This window comes from Plectropomus leopardus, chromosome 18 (assembly GCF_026936395.1).
Source record: "Plectropomus leopardus strain MGB_pleo_1.0 chromosome 18, ASM2693639v1, whole genome shotgun sequence".
Lineage (NCBI taxonomy): Eukaryota > Metazoa > Chordata > Actinopteri > Perciformes > Serranidae > Plectropomus > Plectropomus leopardus.
Window position 1 is genome coordinate 21,413,153 of NC_142193.1, and position 21,009 is coordinate 21,434,161.

A 21,009-nucleotide genomic window follows, 5' to 3' on the forward strand; every position below is an offset into this window, starting at 1 on the left:
TCCTTTATTCCGGTTGGCTTGACACCTGTCCACCTTTTCCTACCTCCACAGGCCTCCTCCCCTCCTCAACTCACCACCTACAACAAGTTTGACAGCTCAGCTTTTTTGTGCTCACACGCAGAGAAGCAGCAGCAGCCGGACTCTCGCTCACTGGACTTTTATCTCTGTCTTCCTCTCAGTTTTTATCATTTTTTGCTGGTATGTGTGCGTCTTGCGGCTCCTGCTGGCTATGAGGAATTTCATGTGTCCGTAGGTTTGGTCACTTTTCCCTGTTAGACCTTTGTTTTATTTCAGGTTAGCGGCGGTGTTTTTTTTCTTGTTTTTTTTTTTCCATTATCGGGCGCCAAAAGAGAAGTTAACCATGTCGAGGAGCGCGGAGGAGGTGAACAAGCTCACCGAAAGTACATACAAGGTGGGTAACGTTAGTGTGGAAACAACAGGTGCGACCACGACACACACACACACACACACACACGAGAGAAAAATACCTCCATACATCCACGCGAGCACTGCCGAGACAGCTTCACGCGCTGCGCTTCAACTTTCCGGTGACGTTTAGCAGCTGACCGTCTAACAGGTGTTTTTAATTAGCCACGCTAGTTGAATATTAAACTAATAATACAAGCAGAGATGGAGTGACGGCTAAACTCAGCCAAGAATTGCTTTAACATGTTATTTTTTGGCTGATAATAAAGCCGAATACAGGCTAATATATATTATGATAATATAGATTGTGTTATAAGTAAGTGTCAATACTTTAAACATGTTTTATATTTAACATTTAATATCTTGAGCTCTCAGTGATCCCTGGGCTGATTTATATGTTAAAAAAAGGTCATTGTTTGTTCAGACTAGAAATGTAAACTCAACCTAGAATCAATCTACCTTCTTTTTGGGGGCTGATAATGTAGCCGAATACAGGCTAAAATATATCATCATAAAACTGTATTTGTCTTAAATAATTGTCAGTACTTTTTTTGACATTAAACAGTAATGTCTTGGGCTTTTAATCATCCCTGGCTTGAGCTAAATATAAAACTTTTCACTAATAGTGTGGATTAGAACGGTAAACTCAACCTGGAATCAGGTTAACTTTATTTTTGGTTAATAATATAGCTGAACAGGAGTTAATATATATTATGATAACATAGTATGTGTTGTAACTAAGTGTCAGAGCTGTTTTCAAGTCATTTTAAACATTTAACTTTTAATGTCTCGTGCTGTCACTGAGTCACTGGGCTGAGTTACATACAAAACTATTCACTAATACACATTAGGAGGATAAACTCTACCTGGAATCAGTTTACCTTCTTTGTCTTTTCTGATTATATAGCCAATAAGTGGTTAATATATATTATGATAAAGTAGCATATTGTCATGAATAAGTGTCAGTGCTTTAAACTGGTTATTTTTAACATTTAACATTAATGTCCTTATGATCCCTGGGCTGAGTTATATATAAAACCGTTCACTAATAGTTCATATTAGAAGAGTAAACTCAACCTAGAATCAGCTGACCCTCGTTTTTTAGGGCTGATAATGTAGCTGAATGCAGGCTAAGATATATTATGATGAGATAGTATGTGTCTTAAATAAGTGTCAATACTGTGACCAAGTTATTTTTCACATTTAATTTCTTGTGCTCTTAATGATCCCTGAGCTGAGTTATTAGAACAAACGCGTCTCGATTTAGCTCTGCATCATTAGAGACTGACTGCAGTGCTGAAACAGTTTATCAACAGATTTTAGTCAGAGTGCTGCAGAGGCTTTAACTGACTGTCAGTGAGTTTGGATCAAAGGTTTGAAGAAAATAGTCCCACCCTAGGTGTGCCATTTCCTCATTAACGTGCCGCCGTGGTTGATCAGCATCATTTGGAGTGCTCTTTAGTGTACTCTGGCATCTGTGCCATCCTGTAATTAACTTAAGTTTATTTTCTAAAGTTAAGTGGGTGCTGTGAAAATGAAGTGCTGCAATGTTTGATAGCAGGCAAAGTGTTGTTTCATAGTGTTTCATATTTTCAGTTTGACGTCATTGGTGTTAAAGGTTCAGCCTGATGGATATTGGGGGGTATTTTGGCAGAAAAGGAATATTGTATAATAAGTTTGTTTTTTTTAGTCTATAATCACCTTAAAATGAGGATTATCGTGTTTTCGTTACCTTAGACTAAGCTGTTTATATCTACATAGGGAGAGGGTCCTCGCCCACGGAGTCCGCCATGTTGCACCGCCAAGTTTCTACAGTAGCCCAGAACGTACAAACCAAACACTGGTTCTAGATAAGGCGATTGGCGTTTTCTCGTCTGCCACTTTAGTCAGAAGCCCCTCCGCAATGAGCAGTGTCAAATTTTTTTTTAACATAAAACTGCTTTATTCAGTGTCTCTAAAGGTTTAAATCACCGGGTCAGTTTGATTTAAAGAAGAGACCCCTGCAGATAATATGGCTGCCAGTAAAAACCTTCTGACCGTCTGGATTTTAAGTTATCAGAGAAAAAAAAAGCATACTTTTGCAGGTGCTGGGCTAGCAGCCAGTCTGCGACAAGCAAAATTTTAATGTGTAACTGCTTTATTCAGTGTTTTTACCAGTCTGTTTGTTTAGGGATGAAGCGACCTCTGCAAATAATTTGGCTCCCGGTAAAAACTTCCTAAACATTAAACACTAAAAGGAATCCTGACCTGGAGTTCATGCTGGCCACACAGAAGAAGTTATGAGTTAGTTAAGTTATAAGTTATTAAATTATACATACATGGATGTGAGCCCTGAATCTCACCCTGAGTTTTAACTTATGTGTGTAGCCAGGTCTGTATTAGAGTGGCAATTATTAATTGATTAGTCAATCCACGAAAAATTGGCTACTATTTCGATCATCAATAATCGTTTTAGTAATATTTTAAGCAAAAAAGCCCAACATTTGCTGGTTTCATGCTTCTCAAATGTGAAAATAAGATGCTTTGCCATACACAATAAGGGACTGTATTTTGTTTCGACATTAAGGGGGAGCACAGATGAGGTTTGGGCGTTCTCACTCAGCATCAGTTTTCGTTTTGCATTTTGGTGAATTTTTCTGCCCCATTTTCTGCCCTTTCTGCATCAATGTATAGTGGAGATATGTTTAATTTCATCAAAACAGAAGTCCTCTGCTACTTCCATATTTTATTGGGTATGACAAATTTATAGGTTTCAAATATGAGGGGGGCGTGTGCCACTGTGTCTCCCACATTCCCCCAAAATCTACACCTATGCATTAAATAATCGATGGAAATAATCACTAGTTGCCGCCTCAGTCTGTATACTCCACAGGTGGGTAAGTGAAGGTGACAGGTGCTATCAAGAGAGGCTGGAGGTAAAACAAGAAAAGAGAGACTTAATTCCTTTTCTCACAAGCATTTAGCCGTCTCGAACAGCTTTTATCTGCCGGCCTCCTCCCGGGACAGCCCCCACAGCTCCTTGGTGTGATGAAATGCAGGAAAAAGACTCCAGGTTTAATAATTTAGCTGGCCGTGTGTGCTGTGCGGTAAGATTATACAGTGAGCTCCTCGGCAGCCGTCACCTCTGGCTCTCTGCTATAATCAACAGCAGCTGTATGTTTACATGAGTGGCGGTGCAGCAAATTAGGGCCAAGCTGTGTTTTCTTTGTGCCCCCCAAAGATTTTTGTGTATATTTTATGAAGTCTGGAATGAGAGTATCCAAGGTGTCATTTCTTATGAATACAGTCATCAGATTCGTAGTGTCTGCAGCTTATGTGTCACTTATTGACAAAGGTTTGAATCAGAGGAGGAGGAGCACTGCTAGGCTCATGAAACACTGTTTGCCATGTGTGTCTTAAGGTGGCTTTCCCAAAGTTTAATCAGTCCCTGCGTTCTCATCTTGGGTGTGAGCCTAAGCTAAGATAGGACACGGAAAATGAATCGTGTAAAATTATCAGAAATAAATTCAGAGTCCAAGACATGATTACAAATGTGAGTGCCACTTTGTGACATGGATCAAGGAATGTTAAGAATGGAGACTCCGCTCCCGCTGCTATGTAAAAACCCAAAATAGTATTAGAAAAAAAATCTTCTTTTCTTCTAATGTCTTCATTGTTTAGGTGGTTTTGTTTCCTTTTATTCTCGTACTTTTTATTCTTCCTCATTCTTTTTTGTGTTGCAGTATTGTGTTTCAGTCTTCAGTCTCTTTGTCATTTTCCATGAAACACTTTTTTGTCTTCTGTGACATCATGCGTCAGATAAATCAAGACTGCCTGCGTGTGAACTGTGACTAAAGATATTTCATTCTTCCGGACGTCTAATGTCAAACAGTGAGGTGGACAGTCACCCACCTGTTGAGTCAATAATGTTTCAACAATTGAAACCTTGAATGAAGTTGTGACTCAATGTCTCTCCTTCTGTCTCCACCCGCCCAGAGTGTGATGGACCAGTTCAACCCAGGACTCAGGAATCTGGTCAACCTGGGCAAGAACTATGAGAAATCAGTGGCTGGTGAGCATTTTTTATTTACTACATTAAAGGAACACTTCACTCTAAAATCAAAAACATATTTTCCTCTTAACTGTAGAGCTATTAATCTATCTAGATTGGTTTGATGTGAGTTGTGAGTTGTTGGTGATATCAGCTTTAGAGATGTCTGCCTTCTCTCCAGTGTAACAGATGGCTCTTGGAAAAAGTTTTATGTAGGAACTATTTTCTTTCTACCAAACTATACCCACCAACCATATCACCGTACAAAAGTTAGTGTGCATCTTCTCATGGATGACTGGCTTGTGCTCGTGGCAGCACAAGATGTAAACATTAATGTCTTCCTCCTCAGCTGTGCTGTAACGTTACTCAAAATAATCCACAGATCCTGTTGTGAGCAGTTTCATGTGGGAACTATTTTCCTTCTATCGAACTACACCCAACAGCAGTATCAAAGCACAGAAAGAAGTATGCATCTTCTATTAGTTCACCTAGCACCACTGAGATGGCTAATGTTACAGCTGTAGACTGTATATAAAGATGGACGACATGACAGCTCCCCCAAAGTGAGGTTATTCAGTCTCAATCGCCCCCTGGTGTCTGACTGCAGTACAGGTCGTAAGACCCGCCCCTCCATGTTAGTGAACGGTCATAGGCTGAACTAAAAAGTCGAAGTACACGTCAAATAAATTTTTCCCAAAGATGTTCTCTGTCACTGAAGGTAGTTCTCATCACCCTGATGTTTGTTCAAGTGTTTGTTTTCATGATAAGTTTGGTTTTAATGAGTTATTAAATTATGCAAAAGGAGGCTTTTCCTTCAAGATTGACAGCCGTGACAGCCAATCCGTGCACTCGCATTCAATGCAGCTGCTTGCGATTGGTTGGACGCTCCCAATGACATCACACTTGCAAGATGGCAATGCTCATATCCGGGATATTTTACCTCATTTCAGCATTGTGGGGGAAAGTGGGGGCGCGTCGTCCATCTTTATTTACAATCTATGGTTACAGCTCTTTAATGTTTACATCTTGTGCTTTCATGAGCACTAGCCCGACTTGTCTCTGAGTAGATGCATGTTTCTTTCTGCATGGTGACAGAGATGGCGGATGTAGTTTGGTAAAAAGAAAATAGTATCTACTTTTAACTGATGACAACAATGTCTGTGGATTATCTTGAGTAATTGGGTCATGATTCTTGACATTGCTGTTGAGTTTTTCAAATGTTTTTATTTGTTGCATTGAGCACCACAAGCCTGAGTGCCATCTTGCTCTATTATATTTGAGAGAAGGCAGACATCTCTACGGCCGATATCTCCAACATTCGGCAACTCACACCAAAACAATCTGTGATTAATCGCACTAAATATAAGAAGAAAATTGTGTTTTTGATTTTGTTGTGAACTGTCCCTTTTAATAAACATACACCGTAACTTAGAGTTTAGAAAAACAAATGCTTATAACTAAAAGGTTGATAGTGGCTGGGAGAGTTTAGGGTTTTGCTTGGGTCCAGGTACACCAGGCCACATTTTAATACCTTGTTATACAGAATATTGCTCAGTGGTTTTTAACAAGCATTAGGGAGCTATTCTGACAAACATTAATGATAATTTTATCATTTTCCCAGCAATGATCCTGGCGGGAAAGTTGTATTTTGATGCAATGTCTAAGATTGGGGAGAATGCTGCAGTGTCTCCTGTCTCCAGAGAATTAGGTAAGTTTCCATGTTGCCCTGTCCTCTGGCTCTCTGCAAAAAACTCTACAGACTGTGGAGACACTAGTTCCTACTTTCCTGACACAGTTGTTTATCTCACTTGATTCTCAGAAGCATTATTGTTTTTCCAGGGATGCGTTTATACAGTATATGTCTGCAGTTAATCTATATGTGCTGAAGAAATTAATGAAGCTTTTCTGGATAATTTCTTCTACATCAACAGTTTCTCATTTTACCTTTTATATAAATGCAATTTTAATTGTAGTGTTTTTATAGCAGTTCCTCACAATCAATAGAAATGAAAGAATCAATCAATATAAACAAGAGTCACAAATTGCACATTTATTGAAGCAAAAAAATCAATGTGGCAAACAGTAATAGACGTAATATAAAGCAAGGTAACATAAATAGCCCCAGTCATTATTTTGAAAGTCTGCCAGCTTTAGTTACTCATGCATGTCAGTCCATTTCCAAAAAGTTTTTCTTTTGCCTGGACAGAAAAATCTGTAGTGAGCATCTCAGGCTACACTCAGTCACCATAAATAATATATATTTTTTGATATACAATGGGAAATCCATGCAAAGCCGTAAAGGAGCAGCGTGTAGGATTTAGTGTCTTGTAGCAGTGAGAACTGCAGATTGCAACCAGCCGAAACTTCTCCTGGTTCTGATGCCTTCAGTGTTTATTGTTCAGGAGGTTTTTACTCGGAGGTCTCTACCTCTCCAAAACAAATGGACTCCATAATAAAAACACTGAATAAAGCAATTTACTATTAAAAGTCAGTGTTTTTCTGATGCTGTTTGACTCCTCAAAGGGGCCTCTTTCTCAGCACCTGCTATAGTGCGCTCATCTTTTTTTCTCTGATAACTTAAGACTCAGACGTTCAGGAGGTTTTTACCGGGAGCCGAAATATCAGTGGAGGTCTTTTCGTCTCCAACAAATGGACCCAGTGATTAAAAACATTAAAACTATGGATTAAAGAAGTTTCACGTTAAAAGTCTGTGTTTTTCAGAGGCTATTTGGCTTATCACGGAGAGGCTGCCAACTGCGGTGCCTGACGCAAAAACGCAAATGGCCAGTCTTTGGTTTGTCTGTTCTGGGCTACTGTAGAAACATAACGGTGCAACAACGCAGACTCCATGGAGGAAGACCCCCAATTCTTGTTTTCATGTGTATATACACTGAAGTAAACATACTTATAATTAAAGCCTGACAGATGATGGATTTTTGGAGCTGATGCCGATACCAACATTGCGGAGTAACCAATATTCGGGAGTAAAAAATTCTGATATTGAGATATTGGCCAACATTATATTATATTATTTTACAAATGCAGTTATCCCTCACATATAGTTATCAAATACTCACGACAATGATAGTTCACAGTTTAACATTGAACTTAATTGTCAAAAATGACGTCAGTGCACTGAAAAAATAAACTTAACTGTGGGAATTTGATCATTTTTAAATTACTCTAAGCATTTTTTTACATCATAATCTGTTTTAGCTTTTGATATTGTGCATATCAGACAATATAGAAGCCGACACAGATATATCTGTAATGGGCCAATATTTGCTGATAAAATTGGCTGACCAGTATATCGGCTGGGCTCCACTTATTATAATATATTCTATTTCTGCCAGTACATTCCCCTATATCCTACACACTTGACCTTTAAATGTAATCTACAAAGTACGGCAATCATTTTTGCAGGTGTATTCATGGTGTGGTGCTTTAGTTAATTTTCTGCTGAATTTTCATCACATGGTACCTTTTTTGTTGTACCTTTTTGTTATCACTGTGACAAACAAGCACTGTAGTTTGAACACAGCAGCAGTTATTTTTTAATTAATACCAGCCGGATGCTTGTGATGGATGCGCGTGTGGTGCGCTCAGAAAAACACTGTGGCTTCAAGTTTATTTGGTTCTCTGTTTGTTTCTAACCAACTCCCCAGGCTTCGGTTCCCATAAGCTCATTTGCAGTCCAAAGATGTCTGGTCCCCTAACTCACTGTCACTAGTGGCACACTTTGATATAACCTCAGTATGTCTCTCAACTCCCCTGCTGATTAGCTGCAAAACTGCTAATTAAATTCAGCAGCACAATGGAAGTGCCACCTGGTGTTGCTCTGGTGTCAATATTCTGGCACTCTTAAAGTGGTACTCCACCCAAAAAAATTAAACATTGACCCCATGCAGACTTGAATAATAAGAGTTTGTAATTTTCTTTTAAATGCAGATCTGTGGCTGGTTAGATTTAATACATTTAAGCTGCTATGGATTCTAATGGTGACACGTTGTTATTGTGCAAAACAGTGTGATTATAAATCCAGATCTCAGCTCTCCATTCCTCCATCTGTTCAGCATGTTGGAAGCAGTCATTGTTTTTGTTGCAAGGACTTGAGTGTTTGCACCATATGAGAAGATGGTCAACTGAGAAATGAATTATTCTGCTGGATAAGCTTGGGAAGTTTCAGTGGATTATTTTGTGTTTTCAGCCACTATTAAATGTATAATAATCAGCTTTGTCTAAATCTACAGGTAGTTGATATTAAGATTCTATAGACTGACATATTTTCTCCAATACATGAATATAATCACATGGCAGAAACACTTGGGTTTGTCATCTTTGGTTCATAATAATACAGATAATGCAGATTTGCTTTCAGCCTTTGGGGTGGGAGTCAATAGAGGCCTATTGATATGTTAATATCACAATACATAAATCACAATACGATATTATTGCAAATTTATACTTGTTAGAAATGCTAAGTTTCACAGTAAATTATAATGCAACATACTGTGATATGTGACCTTTTTCAACTGCAGACTATGTCCCCAAAGAAAAATTTCAGCATCTATAGAATCTAATAAGATAAAGTTTTCAGCCTGTTCACCTCACTTCAGTCATTTTTATTACATCAAAATGTATCCAGTGGACTGAAAAAGCTATTGATTATATTATTCTTGTAGGCTACCAAAAATTTAATTTGTATTTGTGATATAAATATCGATTTTTTTTCCCCACCCTTAGTCTCTAAATAACAAAAAGGCATGTCATGACACCTTTACATCTATTTTGGGAATGACAAAGGCTTGACACTGTTGGATTTTTACCCCAAAATACCCAAATTGCTAAAGGAAATAACATCTGTATGTAAAGATATACTATGCAGGCTTTTCCTAAACACACTGTGAAGGCTCAGTCAAAAGTAATCCCTCTCAATCATCATTATTGATGATTATATCATTATGACCCACTAGAAGTGCTCTCTGCCTGTATTCTCTTCATTTTTTTCCTATTTTGCTATGTTCAGGATGCCTTATGCACAGTGCAAAGATGAGGTCGGTAGCAGTCAGGTAGTGGCCGCACTCATCCAGGAGGAAGAAAGCAAATATAAGGAGGTGAAACACCAAACGGACGAAGCTTGTTACAGAATGAGTGGATGTTGGGTGGGCTTTCACTTTAACTGGAGAGCGTTGAAGGAAAGGATGAAGAGTGATTCAGAGTTGGCTGTTTTCTGTCAGGCAGGTAAAGGTGGATAGCTTAGCTAGTTAACTAATGTGTCGGCTTTTCCATTGCAACAAATGTACCTTTCCTACAATAGTAGCTTGCAGTGTACGTGCAGTCAGTGTAGGGAGGAGAGGTTGAGTATTGTGTTTACTAGAGCTGAAAGATGGAGATTCAGTCTATCAGTTGGTGGCCCCTCAGTTGACTGATATTCCTTCAAATGTTTTTTTTAGTCAGTCAGTCAGTGTGCAGTGCACTTGAGGGGTTGTTTTGTTTAGGGGTGGGTGATATTGCCCAAAAATAATATCGCCATACTTTAGGGATTTTTTTTGCGATCACAATATTCTTCATGACATGAAATCAATACTGAAAAATATAAAATATGTTTCATTTTTAATTACAAGAACATACAATTGCAACATATAGATGTATAAAATAAGTGTTACAGTTTTTAGTGTCAGCATAAATATAAAAGATCAACCCTTTTTTAGAGAACAGCAGTAACTAATAGCAAAGTTGCTCTCAACCATGCTTGTTGTTGCCATGCGTAATGGTATGATGTCATTATGTGAACTAGTTTGAATATCGCCGTTATCACGATGAGATTTTTTTTATTATATGAAAAATAATACCGGTATTATCGTGAGCGATATGATATGGCACAGCCGTAGTTTTGGTCCCTAGATTAAGCTGCAAATTGAGCTCTCCTCACTTTCATGCTGCTCTTCGGCAGAGGCAGCTGCAGACATGAAGGCAGCTACCCCGTCAGGCTCTGAGATAACTTTATCTTCTTCCTTCTGCTTAGAGGTGATGAATTTTAAGCTCACAGCAAATTAATACCACACAGTCTTGTGCTTTTGTGTAAAATCTAATGTTGGCAAAAATTTCTGGTCCATTGTTAGTGTATTTGGCTTGTTCACTGTATTACGTGAGTGTCACTCACATCCCACTGAACCCTGTTCAAATTCTCTAAATCAGTATGGAAAAAAGGAACAAATAGTTGAATGTTCGTAAACACCTAAATGTGTTCAACTGACGTAAATCTGAGTTGGGTACCGCCCTAGTGTTTACAAACCGACAGTTCCTGCAATGTGTGCTGTACCTTTTATGTTCACATGCACCCAAAAGTTGTTAGTGTTCCTGCTATAAAAGTGCATCATTTAGAGCAGTTTACAGTAAATCAGGTCCCTCTGGGATGAGTAAAGCTAAGAATATACATCCTGTTGTAGGAAAAGGAGAGGAAATGAGGGGATGGACACAAACAAACTGCTGATTGTTATCAGTGTCCATTTAAATAATGAAAAAAGTATTTTTTTTTACCTACTTATCACTCGTTTTAATCAAAATAACTAAATATACAGTCTCATCTAAAAAAAAAGCGTACATAGAAAAAATAGAAAAGATAGGTCCCAAAACAGTTTGAATGTAGAGTGAAGTCATGATGTCACACTCACCCTTCACCTGTGGACGCAGTCTGCAACCCACTAATCCCTGTATGAGAGAGACGGACAGAGACAGACAGAGGCACTCTGGTCTTATGACGGACAGTTTAGTCTGAGTCATTATGGGGGATTATGTAGAGGAGAGGGTGATTAAATACATGCCCGCCTGTAATGCATTATAACCCGATTCTGCACTACATGTCCGTGTGACAAAAAATGTTTGCAGGATTTCAAGACAACAATATGAACTCTAAGGAAGCAGAATTTCTCCCTAGCAACATGAGGTGTTTCACAAAGAATAAAAAGCTCTCTGCATCTCGTCTCTGGACGTAGTGAAGCTGCCGCATCAGAAACCTGAGCTTCGGTGACGCGTAGCCAACCAGAAACCAGATACTCTTGAGAGGCATTGGAGGACCGGTGCACCTCGTCCTCCTCCCTTCTTCCTTTAATTCCTTTAGTCTCCCTCCTCCTCTTCCTCCTCCTCCTCCTCCTCCTCCTCTGCCAGAGTTCAAATGTCAACAGCTCTTTCACTCAAGCACTCAGGCATCTGACTCATTTCCTTCTCTGGTCAAACCAGGAGCAAGAATTAAGCAGCGGGATGTTTGGGCCTTGGTGTGTTCAGTGTTTATATCTTAACTGTATTTGAGGTGAAACTAAGTGTTACTGATGCTGGAACCTAAAATATGTTGTTGGTATCCTCAGAGAGAATTTTTGACAGGGACCTTACAACTGTTGCCAAAAAAATCTGAAGTGTATTTAACAGCCTGTGAGACACCATGACCGTGCAGCATTTTGTTATCCGCAGGGAATTGAATCTCATCCAATCTTGTCCTTTTTACAGCAACGAGGGCTTTGCAGACGCTTCATGGACACACATACACACACACACGCACACACGCATGCCGTCCTTTGATGGTCCTGGCCTGTTCAAATGGCATCAGGCCCACTTTACATAATCCAAGCATGTTTGCATGGTGTGTCAGGTGGCTCTCTCCCATGCCAGGATTATTTTGCCCACAGTCAAAAACGGTGGAAGAACTGTGGGCCGCTTTGCATGCTACCAGCAAAATGTTGTTTACAAAATCAGCTCAAAGTGGGAGTTTTTTTTTCTCTGTTTTCTATATTTTGCACATATTCAGCTCTGTTCATTTCACTCTAAGACTTTATTTTTTACTTTGTTTTTCTTTCTCTCTGCTCCACAGTAGCCGAAGAGCTCATGGCTACAGGATTGGAGCATAATTGAATTTTTTAAAATGTGTTATCTCTTGCAATCAAGTCAACATTGTTCATAGACTGCATTTATAAAGACATGGCTGAGGCACTGTGTACACACATACAGATATTTTCTTATAAACTGATATTTCATATTTCTCATCCGAAAGCAAACAGAGTTTTAGGTCACTAAAATGAAGGTTCTTTAAAATGCCGTCTGAGGTGCAGATTTTTCAAAACTCTTATTACTGTTTATCCATGTAGATGTGTAAAATGGAGCGTTCGGTAGAAGATGACATCATCTCCTCAATTTGCACATGCCCATTGTTGTTTTTTGTAATGAGCATGCACTAGACACAACAACAATGATGGCAGACCAACAGTTTGTCAGCATTGGTCTTTTTATAACTGCTAATGCTGGCAAGCTTTTGGGGTTATTTTTGTGTTTTTGTGTGGATTGAGATGTTTTGTAAAACAAATGTGGACAGAATTGTTTTTTAAAATGGAGGGGAAACATATCCATTTTCAAAAATATCTATATTAGGGTTGCAACGGTATGAGATTTTCATGGTACGACCGCAGAAAATATCATAATTTCACCATATAGCTGTATTACAGAATTATTATTATCAATCAGAATGACCCTTAAAGGAATGAAAACAGAATGATTAGTTTTGGTTGAACAGATGTTGCATTAATATAATTAAGACTTGAAACCATTTTTGAGTTGAAGTATGTGTAACATGTCTCCCTTTTGAAAATAACAAAAATAAAGGTGAGATTCTCCATCCAGTTGCATTTTTTTTCCAATATCATAGAAAAGTTAATGTACACAGTATAATAAATCGCCAACTTTCATATCATGGTATACCGTAAAACCGGTATATCATTGCAACCATAATCTGTATATGTGTAGACAGAAGCTGAGCTATTCTACACACACAGATGAGTTTGATCCATCCAGAAGAAAAAAAGATAGATCGATAGCATTTTTTGTCCCCCCTGAAGTGTCAGAACAATATGTTTTCTTGCATGTGTTACACCTTCACCTGAGGCAAGGTGGAACTGATTTAAATCACTAAGCATTGTTCAAACAGCACATATTGACACTGTGGCATGAACTACAGCGCCCTGAGGACAAGCACACAATTACTGTAGGTGTTGTGCTGTCTTTCAACTTAATTCGACCGTGCAGAAACAGGAGCGTTAATGGTGACAGTTCCTAGTGATCTTCTCTAATCATAAACCTCTTTACAGTTTCACATTTGCATACTGTATGACTCATTCACTCCTAACAGCCATGTGAAAAGTTAGACTTCAGATGATTTCTCACTCAAACTCGCTAAATTGTTAGAACTTTTGTGTTTGAGTAACAGCGATCACCCCTGTGACAAGGAATGTAATAATGCTCCACAGAGCACAGTGACTCCAGACCCTTTTACAGCCCGGGTAAACACGCCTGTGGGCAGCCCGTCTGTATTGTGTGGGTTTATCTCAGCTTGGTTTTGTTAGCTAATGGCGGTGGATTGATCCCGGTGTAATTCACATCATGACACACTTTTGCCCTCACACCTTGCTCGATCGAGCAACACCTGTTGCTTGGCAACGTTTTCCACAGAGCATGACAACAATAAACAAATGAGTGTTAACTACTGTAAAGAGACTGTTGGTTCCTGTGTAGCTAAGACATTTGTACACAACCAGTAGCATGACACATTTCTACTGATTTCATTATTGCGATCTAGTGATATGTTGATGAGTAACATTTTTTTTGTCCTTCTACAAATAAACAAGTCTGTCAGGCATTTGACTTTAAACCACACCTGCTGACGTTTTTAAGATTACGATGTTCGTATTGTAAGATAAGTGGACTTTAAGGTCAGATGTGTCAGACTTTCAGTCCTGTGCAGTTAGCTTGGGCATTTTAGTGCCTTGTTTACTTTTAATACAGTGTCCTTCTGAGTACTGTGCTAGACTGTTCTTATTCTTTCATCTGCCTCTGCTCTTTTTTCTTCTCTTACTACATCCAGTACTCTTACAGTCTTCATGTCTTCACTTCAATATACTACATTTCCCTGCCTCACTAAATACCTCCTTAACCTGGGGTATGATTGCAGTACATTAGGGGGGTCATAGGACCCGCCAATATCCAGAAAGTAGCAAATTGGCCCCCACCAGTGTTTTGATTCTGACTGTTTTTATGCTCCTATAATATGCAGCAATTGACATTATTTTAACATTTATCATTTATAGCATTTAAAAAAGTAAAATGGTTTTTGCACCAAAGTGCTTCATAAAGATGGACATATATGTATACACATAGGTGCATTGATGAATAAAGCAATATTGGAAAAAGAAACAAGTATAAAGACAATTTAAACCCAGAGAATCAGTTTAAAATAGACAAAGAGAGAGAGAAACATCACTTGTAGATCTGTTGAGATTGCACAGATTAGATTACATAATCTGTAAATGTATTTTTGTAATATTTAATAGCTGATGTAACTCTCCATCCAGTCTAGCCACAAAATAATGTCACAGAAATGTCATAAAAAATGTACCTGTATAAATATCAGTAAAAAAATCTTTAGATAGTATGTCATAAAAAATGACCAAAAAAATCATAGTATAGTGTGTTGGAACATGACGTTGAAAAGTTATAGTATAGTATGCAATTAAAAATGTCATATAACCTTTCCTGTGTGGCCCTCAATCACATGCTGGTGCGCTGGAAAAATAATTTGTCATCAAAACTTTGAAAATCCCTTATTTTGAGGGTTTTTTAAAAAATATTTTTCTGACTAATTTTTCTCTATATTCAAATATTTTGCTTAAACATTTGGAAAACCTATTTGTGTAACTTAAGATTTTTATTACATTTTTATTATTTTGGATCTCATTTTTATTATTTGTTGTATTGGAAGGTAGTGATTACTTTATTACTGATACTGTTGGTTGAAAACAAAAAAATAAATGAATTGGTTTGGGAAAAAAAAAATCAGTTTAGCTGCTGAAGTTTTGAAAAATTCTGTTTTTCAGCCCCCTCTGCAGGTTTGGGTTACATTGAAAATGGTCCCCCTTAATAGGTGCTTATGGTCCTGAGACTCTCATGTCCTCTCTCTCCTGCCCCGGCTCCTCCCCCGCTTTCCTCCTGCTCTGTCAAAGGGCAGATTTACTGGGATGATCTGTTGGCCTTTATGTGCTGAGCTGTTTGAACTGCGCTGAGTGAAAAAGCCAGTCTCGCCATAAGGCAAGGTGGGGCAGTGGAGGTGTTGAAAGTCAGAGCAGGGAAGGGCAGTGTTTACATGCTGATGAATGTACAGGGATTTGTGTTGTAAATTTGTACACGTCAGACACCGGATTTATTTTTTTATCTCGAGGCGCCACCTCTGAGGGAATCATATCCTTATCTTTTTATATTAAAGGGCTGCTTTATTGAATTTGATCAAGGCACAGGGACAGCTGTTCCCTTTTTATTAATCTTTAGAAAACCGCTCCCTGAGGTTTGTGTTGATGGCCCCTTTTCACATTTGTTGTGCTATCAGTCTACAGCATCTACAAACTGTAAAGAACACAGAAATATTGAGTATCCAAAGTGTTGTTTATTCAGTGAGGGGACGCTTTCCTGCTGCCATGGCGCCAGTCTTTTATTTGTTACAGACAAATTAGCTGTTCTTGTGCTCTGATGCAGAAACCACTGTTCCTGTACAGTGGAAAATCTATCTTTAAAAAATGTCCTGAGGCTACATCACTGTCATCACCCCTGAGTACAGTACAGCTGCATTTGTTGGCTACTGAAGAATGTTTCTTGTCGCGCTTGTGCACTTACTGTACACAGAAAATCAATGCCTCTGGGAAAAGCTCAGTGTGGGAAAGAATCATTCAAGTTTCCATTCTGGACATTTATTTCCTGCTTTTATATCTTATGCCTTCCATAAACTAAAAGTCTCACACCCTTATATGTCTACAGATTTTAGTCACAGACTATACGTTTTAACAAAACTCGAGATCTTGCAGAGTTACAATTTGCAAGACTACAGCTGGTTTCTTTTTGAGATCATTTCCCATCCGTAGCGCAGCTATTGGTTTTTGGCAGTGCTCGCATCATTGTGTTTCTCTGTTTGCATTATGTTGAGCTTCACTGTTTACAAAAGACATTTTTTTTGCAATAATACCAAACAAGTTTTTACTTTTTCGTAACATCAAGATGAAAAAACACTGACATAAGAGGAGTGACTGACGCTCGAACTGACACTCAAACTGAGTTTTATGATCACATTACACCAAAAGTTCGAGATCACGGGAGCGCACCACAACTCACGCAAAACTTGTTATTGTAACATTGGAAACTTGTGAGTGACAATGAAATCACTTGAAAAGTCGTTAGGTGTAAGAACCGCAGAAGAAACACGATCCTGTGGTAGACAGACAGTCTTCAATGTGTCACGTTTTCTACATGTCTGCTGCACACACAGAAAAGATACCCAACATATACTGTTCACTTTTAGTTTATAATTATAAATGTATAATGTATAAATGTTCCTTCTTGTCTACCAGTATTCTGTGGGGTGTTAAAACATGGTGTTTGTCAAGGGACCTCACCAGCCAAATACAGGGTGTAAATAAACACACACACACACACACACACACACACACAGGCACACGCAAACATGCAGAGACCTTTTCAATTTGTGAACAGCACTATCTGGGCCACAGACAGTATGTTGAAAACAGACTCAAGTTGGCTTGAAGGCCATCTGCTACTGCTCTTGGTATTGCATAATGCTGCACAAAGATTTTACATGGGTTTACTGTTTGCTGTTTGGTCTGAGAAAAGTGTTCAGAAATCTAAACTTTGTTTTTGTATTCCTTGTTTGTGTTATTATATGATACGATACAATACCATATACTTTATTGTCCCTGTAGAGAAATATGTCTCGGACTCAGATGATATGCCCATAAATGCCTTCAAAGTCACAACAAAACAAACCACATATGAACAAAACATTTTGTTTGTGGTTCTAAGAAAAGCAAAATACCCAACATATTGTGAATTCCATTCAGATTTTTAATGATCTTTACAGTCACTTATGGTGCTTGCTGTAGTGCTCATTAGGACATTTAATTACTATTTTCCACATAATCATTGTGCTCCGTAATCCTAATTTGATTGCCTTTGTGAGCAGCGTGCAGTGACAGAGGGTTATGATTTATGGCTGCCTGCCATCAGAGCTCTTTTTGATTAGGCGAGCAGCAGGTGGTCCAGTTTTTCTGGTCCAGGCACATGCATTTATTCTCCTTTCATCGCAGTGAAGCAAATCCTTTGTAATGTAATCTGCAGACACTGACATTTGATGGTTTTTGAGGTTGCTAATAACGTCATTTCTTTGCTATGCATTCACTTATATACATTGTTTTCATTGTAATTATTCTCTGTTATCAGAGTTGCATAATATCTTTAGATAACATCATTTTTTGCTGTTCAGAAAAGCAAACAAAGCAAACAATTAGAATACTGCTGGCCTGTCTTGTCTAACATGCATATATATATGTATATAACCTATACATTTTTCTCCGTCTCTTGTTCTCTCTGTGTGGCAGGTGTAGTGCTGATGGACATCTCAGACGTCCACAGGAAGGTTAATCTCGAGCTGGAAGAAAATGTAAGTGTTCGATATGTTCTTCTTCTTGCGTCATGCTCCCTGAAAATTCCTGTCTAACTTAATTTCTCCCTAATTGCGTCGCCTCACCCAGATGCACTTTGTCACACTCTCTGAACCTACAACCGCAAGTGAAGCCTCAATTCACTAAGCAGCATTTAGTGGTTCACACAGTCAGCCAGTAGCTTTCTCTCACCTCCTCCCACCTTTGACAGATATACACAGCCGCTCCTTCCTCCCCACCTACGTCAACTACAGCAATACCACGGACAAGCAAAACACAAAGAGGTTGCATTAGGAAGGGAAACAACAGGTTTGGGTTGTAGGAGCACCTGTTGATTTCTTTCCGTGCTGAAAACAGGGGGCAGGCCTCGACATGCCCCGTGAAAACACCAGCTGGAGCGGCTACTATTTGGTACATTAGGTACAGCCTAATTTAGGTTGTAAGCATGCTAACAGTAGCTGCACATAATTATTATTTTCATTATTAAAAGTGGAGTCTGCGATTCTAATCCAATACACTTTTTGTTAAATTCAGCAAATATTTCCTCACAGTGTGCTAGCTGTCTGTTTTGTGTGTGCGCTGAAAAAAATCATGTTCATACACAGCCCTGGAAACAATCAGACTGAGCTACATCAGACTGGCCTGTCTAATCTTCCACGTCCTTGCCCACGATGAACGGATCTACACCATGATAGTAAAGACACACAGATAGTAAATAACATTGAAGATATTACTACAGCTTCTGAAGGAGCACTGACAGGAGCAGTGTGTTTGTCTGGGTGTTTTTGTTCAGACTGTGTAACATTTTGACCTTTTACTATGCAATAATATATCTGTACTTTTTTTTTCAGTAAAAATACTACTCACCATGTGTGTGATACAGTTATCCTGTGCAGCTATCAACCATGGACATACAGTATAAGTGAAATGTGTATGTGGAGTATGTAGATTTAATATTTTTATTTTATGTTATTTGTGTTTTTGTTTTATCCTATTTAGCACTTAATCACTTATTTCTTTTTTTCTCCTGCTTCTGTCTCTGGAGCAGCTGCAATGTGTAATGTGTGTGGTCTTATCATGTCTTATCTTGACTTCAAATATAAACAGTCTTTCTCCAGCTACGGGTTCGATTCCACCCCACAGCCCTCTGCGGCACGTCATCCCTTCTCTCCCCCTTTCACACAGCCAAAAATGAAGAAATGGTCAGTAGACTTCATCAGAGCCCAAGATGCCAACTTCCAGGTGTTAATTTTGTCAAACAAATTTACAACAAATTTAAAGGAATTCAATTATATGAGGTCAATGAAAGCTGTGAAATGTCACATTTAAGAAGCTGAAACATACAAATGTGTGCCATTTTTAATTGAATAAATGACTGATTGCTGCTCATTGTTAATCAATTTTCTGTCCGTCCACTTATAACACAGTTTCAGCATTATACCACAATAAGTGGTTAAAAAAAAGGAAAAGAAAGGCAGGGAGAGAGAGGGGGGATGACATGCAGGAAAGGACTCAGGCTGGAGCTGAACACGGGCTGCTGTGGTAACATTTACATTGTTAATAGTGCCCTCGCTTAAAACTTCTAGATCTCACAGCAACCACAAGATACTTTTCTGAAAATGTTGCACTAGCTTTGTGCTTGGGAAAATAAATAATACCAGAGTTTGAAAATAACCTGTTAAAGCTGAACTTTGGGGCAGGAAAGTTGCGAGGCGCTCCTCCGAGGCATTGTTGCTAACAGCATCAGTGAGTGGGTTGACTTGTTAATGGACTCCAGTTGGTGAGTCACAGCATCAAATCAGGTCAGAGAAAACGATGGAGGAAAACCTCTCACAGGCTTTGATGAGGGTGTGTATTATGTGTGCGACAAGGTCATCATGTGTGTTCAGTTATGGGGTCTTCCAATTTATCGGTTCCGCCCCATGTGGGAGCTGCCGCCGCCGCCTCGCAACAAGGCCGCGGTGATGGAAGCGCTTTGACACCCTCACACTAATGAGAGAGAGCTGGAGAGAAAAGGAGAAAAGGAGAGAAGTCTGTGGGCATTCCTACGCTTTGTTTCTGACTCATTCATAAGCGCAACCTCGGACTTGGCTCTCACCCCCGCACACATGCACAGATACACTCTCAATGATCGCTCTCCATTATTCCCTTTGAGACCTCCACGTTGGCCGCTGACAGCAAAGCTGACAAACTGTAACACTCCACCCTCCCATCAAGTTTCTAATCTCCTCTGTGTCTTCTTCCCCTCTCTTTACCTGCGGTCCCTCCTCCTCACCTGAAGTTTAAGAGGTTCCACAGGGAGATAATATCCGAGCTGGAGAGGAAGACCGACATGGATGTCAAATACATGACAGTGAGTAGATTCTGTGCGTGTTTGTGTGTGTGTGTGTGTGTGTGTGTGTGTGTGTACATGTTTTTGTGGGGTACTCCATCCATCCCTCTGAGACACACATACGGCCATATAATGTATGTTTTGTAATGTTTTTGTTGTCCATTAGGAAAACTCACATCAATATGTCTGTAAGCTAAAAGCGTCAGTGTAAAACATGTGATTACTGATAATTGTTATGAGCAGTCAAATGGATGGAAAGCTTAAGGATATGAGTTTCATTTACACTAAAGCACTTGAACCATAGTCTGATCCTGGGCTGCAATTCAGTGCTGTAATTTTCTGTCATTATGACGGCACTCATGGCATTTAATTTATGTCCTAATGAGAGTTATTACTGCAGTGCAACACTGAAGAAAAACAAGGTCTTACTCTACCAACAATACAAAGCTGAAGCGCTGCACCAGTCATGTTGTTGTTTATTTCAAATTAGATTGATGGTTAATGATTTGACTTGCGGTCTGGACATGACTGGTCATGACTTACAGATGCAAATGTCTGCACAATTACACAAAGGTAGCTGCAAATATGTATCATTTTACACAAACTTTATTATTATTGAGTATACTGATTTCTTATCATAGTAAAGTTATTACTGTCTCATGTTAAATTTGCATGTTTGGCGA

At 39.0% G+C, this 21,009-nt stretch overlaps 1 protein-coding gene across 2 annotated transcripts in view; it reads left to right on the top strand.

Moving 5' to 3' along the window:
• The window catches only part of baiap2l1b (BAR/IMD domain containing adaptor protein 2 like 1b), a 50,044-nt gene continuing 29,035 nt past the window's right edge, over nt 1-21,009 (top strand). Inside the window, exons 1-6 of one of the 2 annotated variants that reach the window (XM_042504256.2) lie at nt 1-198; nt 295-412; nt 4,402-4,477; nt 6,078-6,164; nt 17,932-17,993; nt 20,276-20,347. In XM_042504256.2, the coding sequence (XP_042360190.2) occupies nt 362-412; nt 4,402-4,477; nt 6,078-6,164; nt 17,932-17,993; nt 20,276-20,347 (348 nt within the window). In that variant the 5' untranslated portion in view covers nt 1-198; nt 295-361. Of the gene's footprint in view, nt 413-4,401; nt 4,478-6,077; nt 6,165-17,931; nt 17,994-20,275; nt 20,348-21,009 lie in introns of both variants that reach the window. The other variant, XM_042504255.2, reaches the window with a different exon arrangement.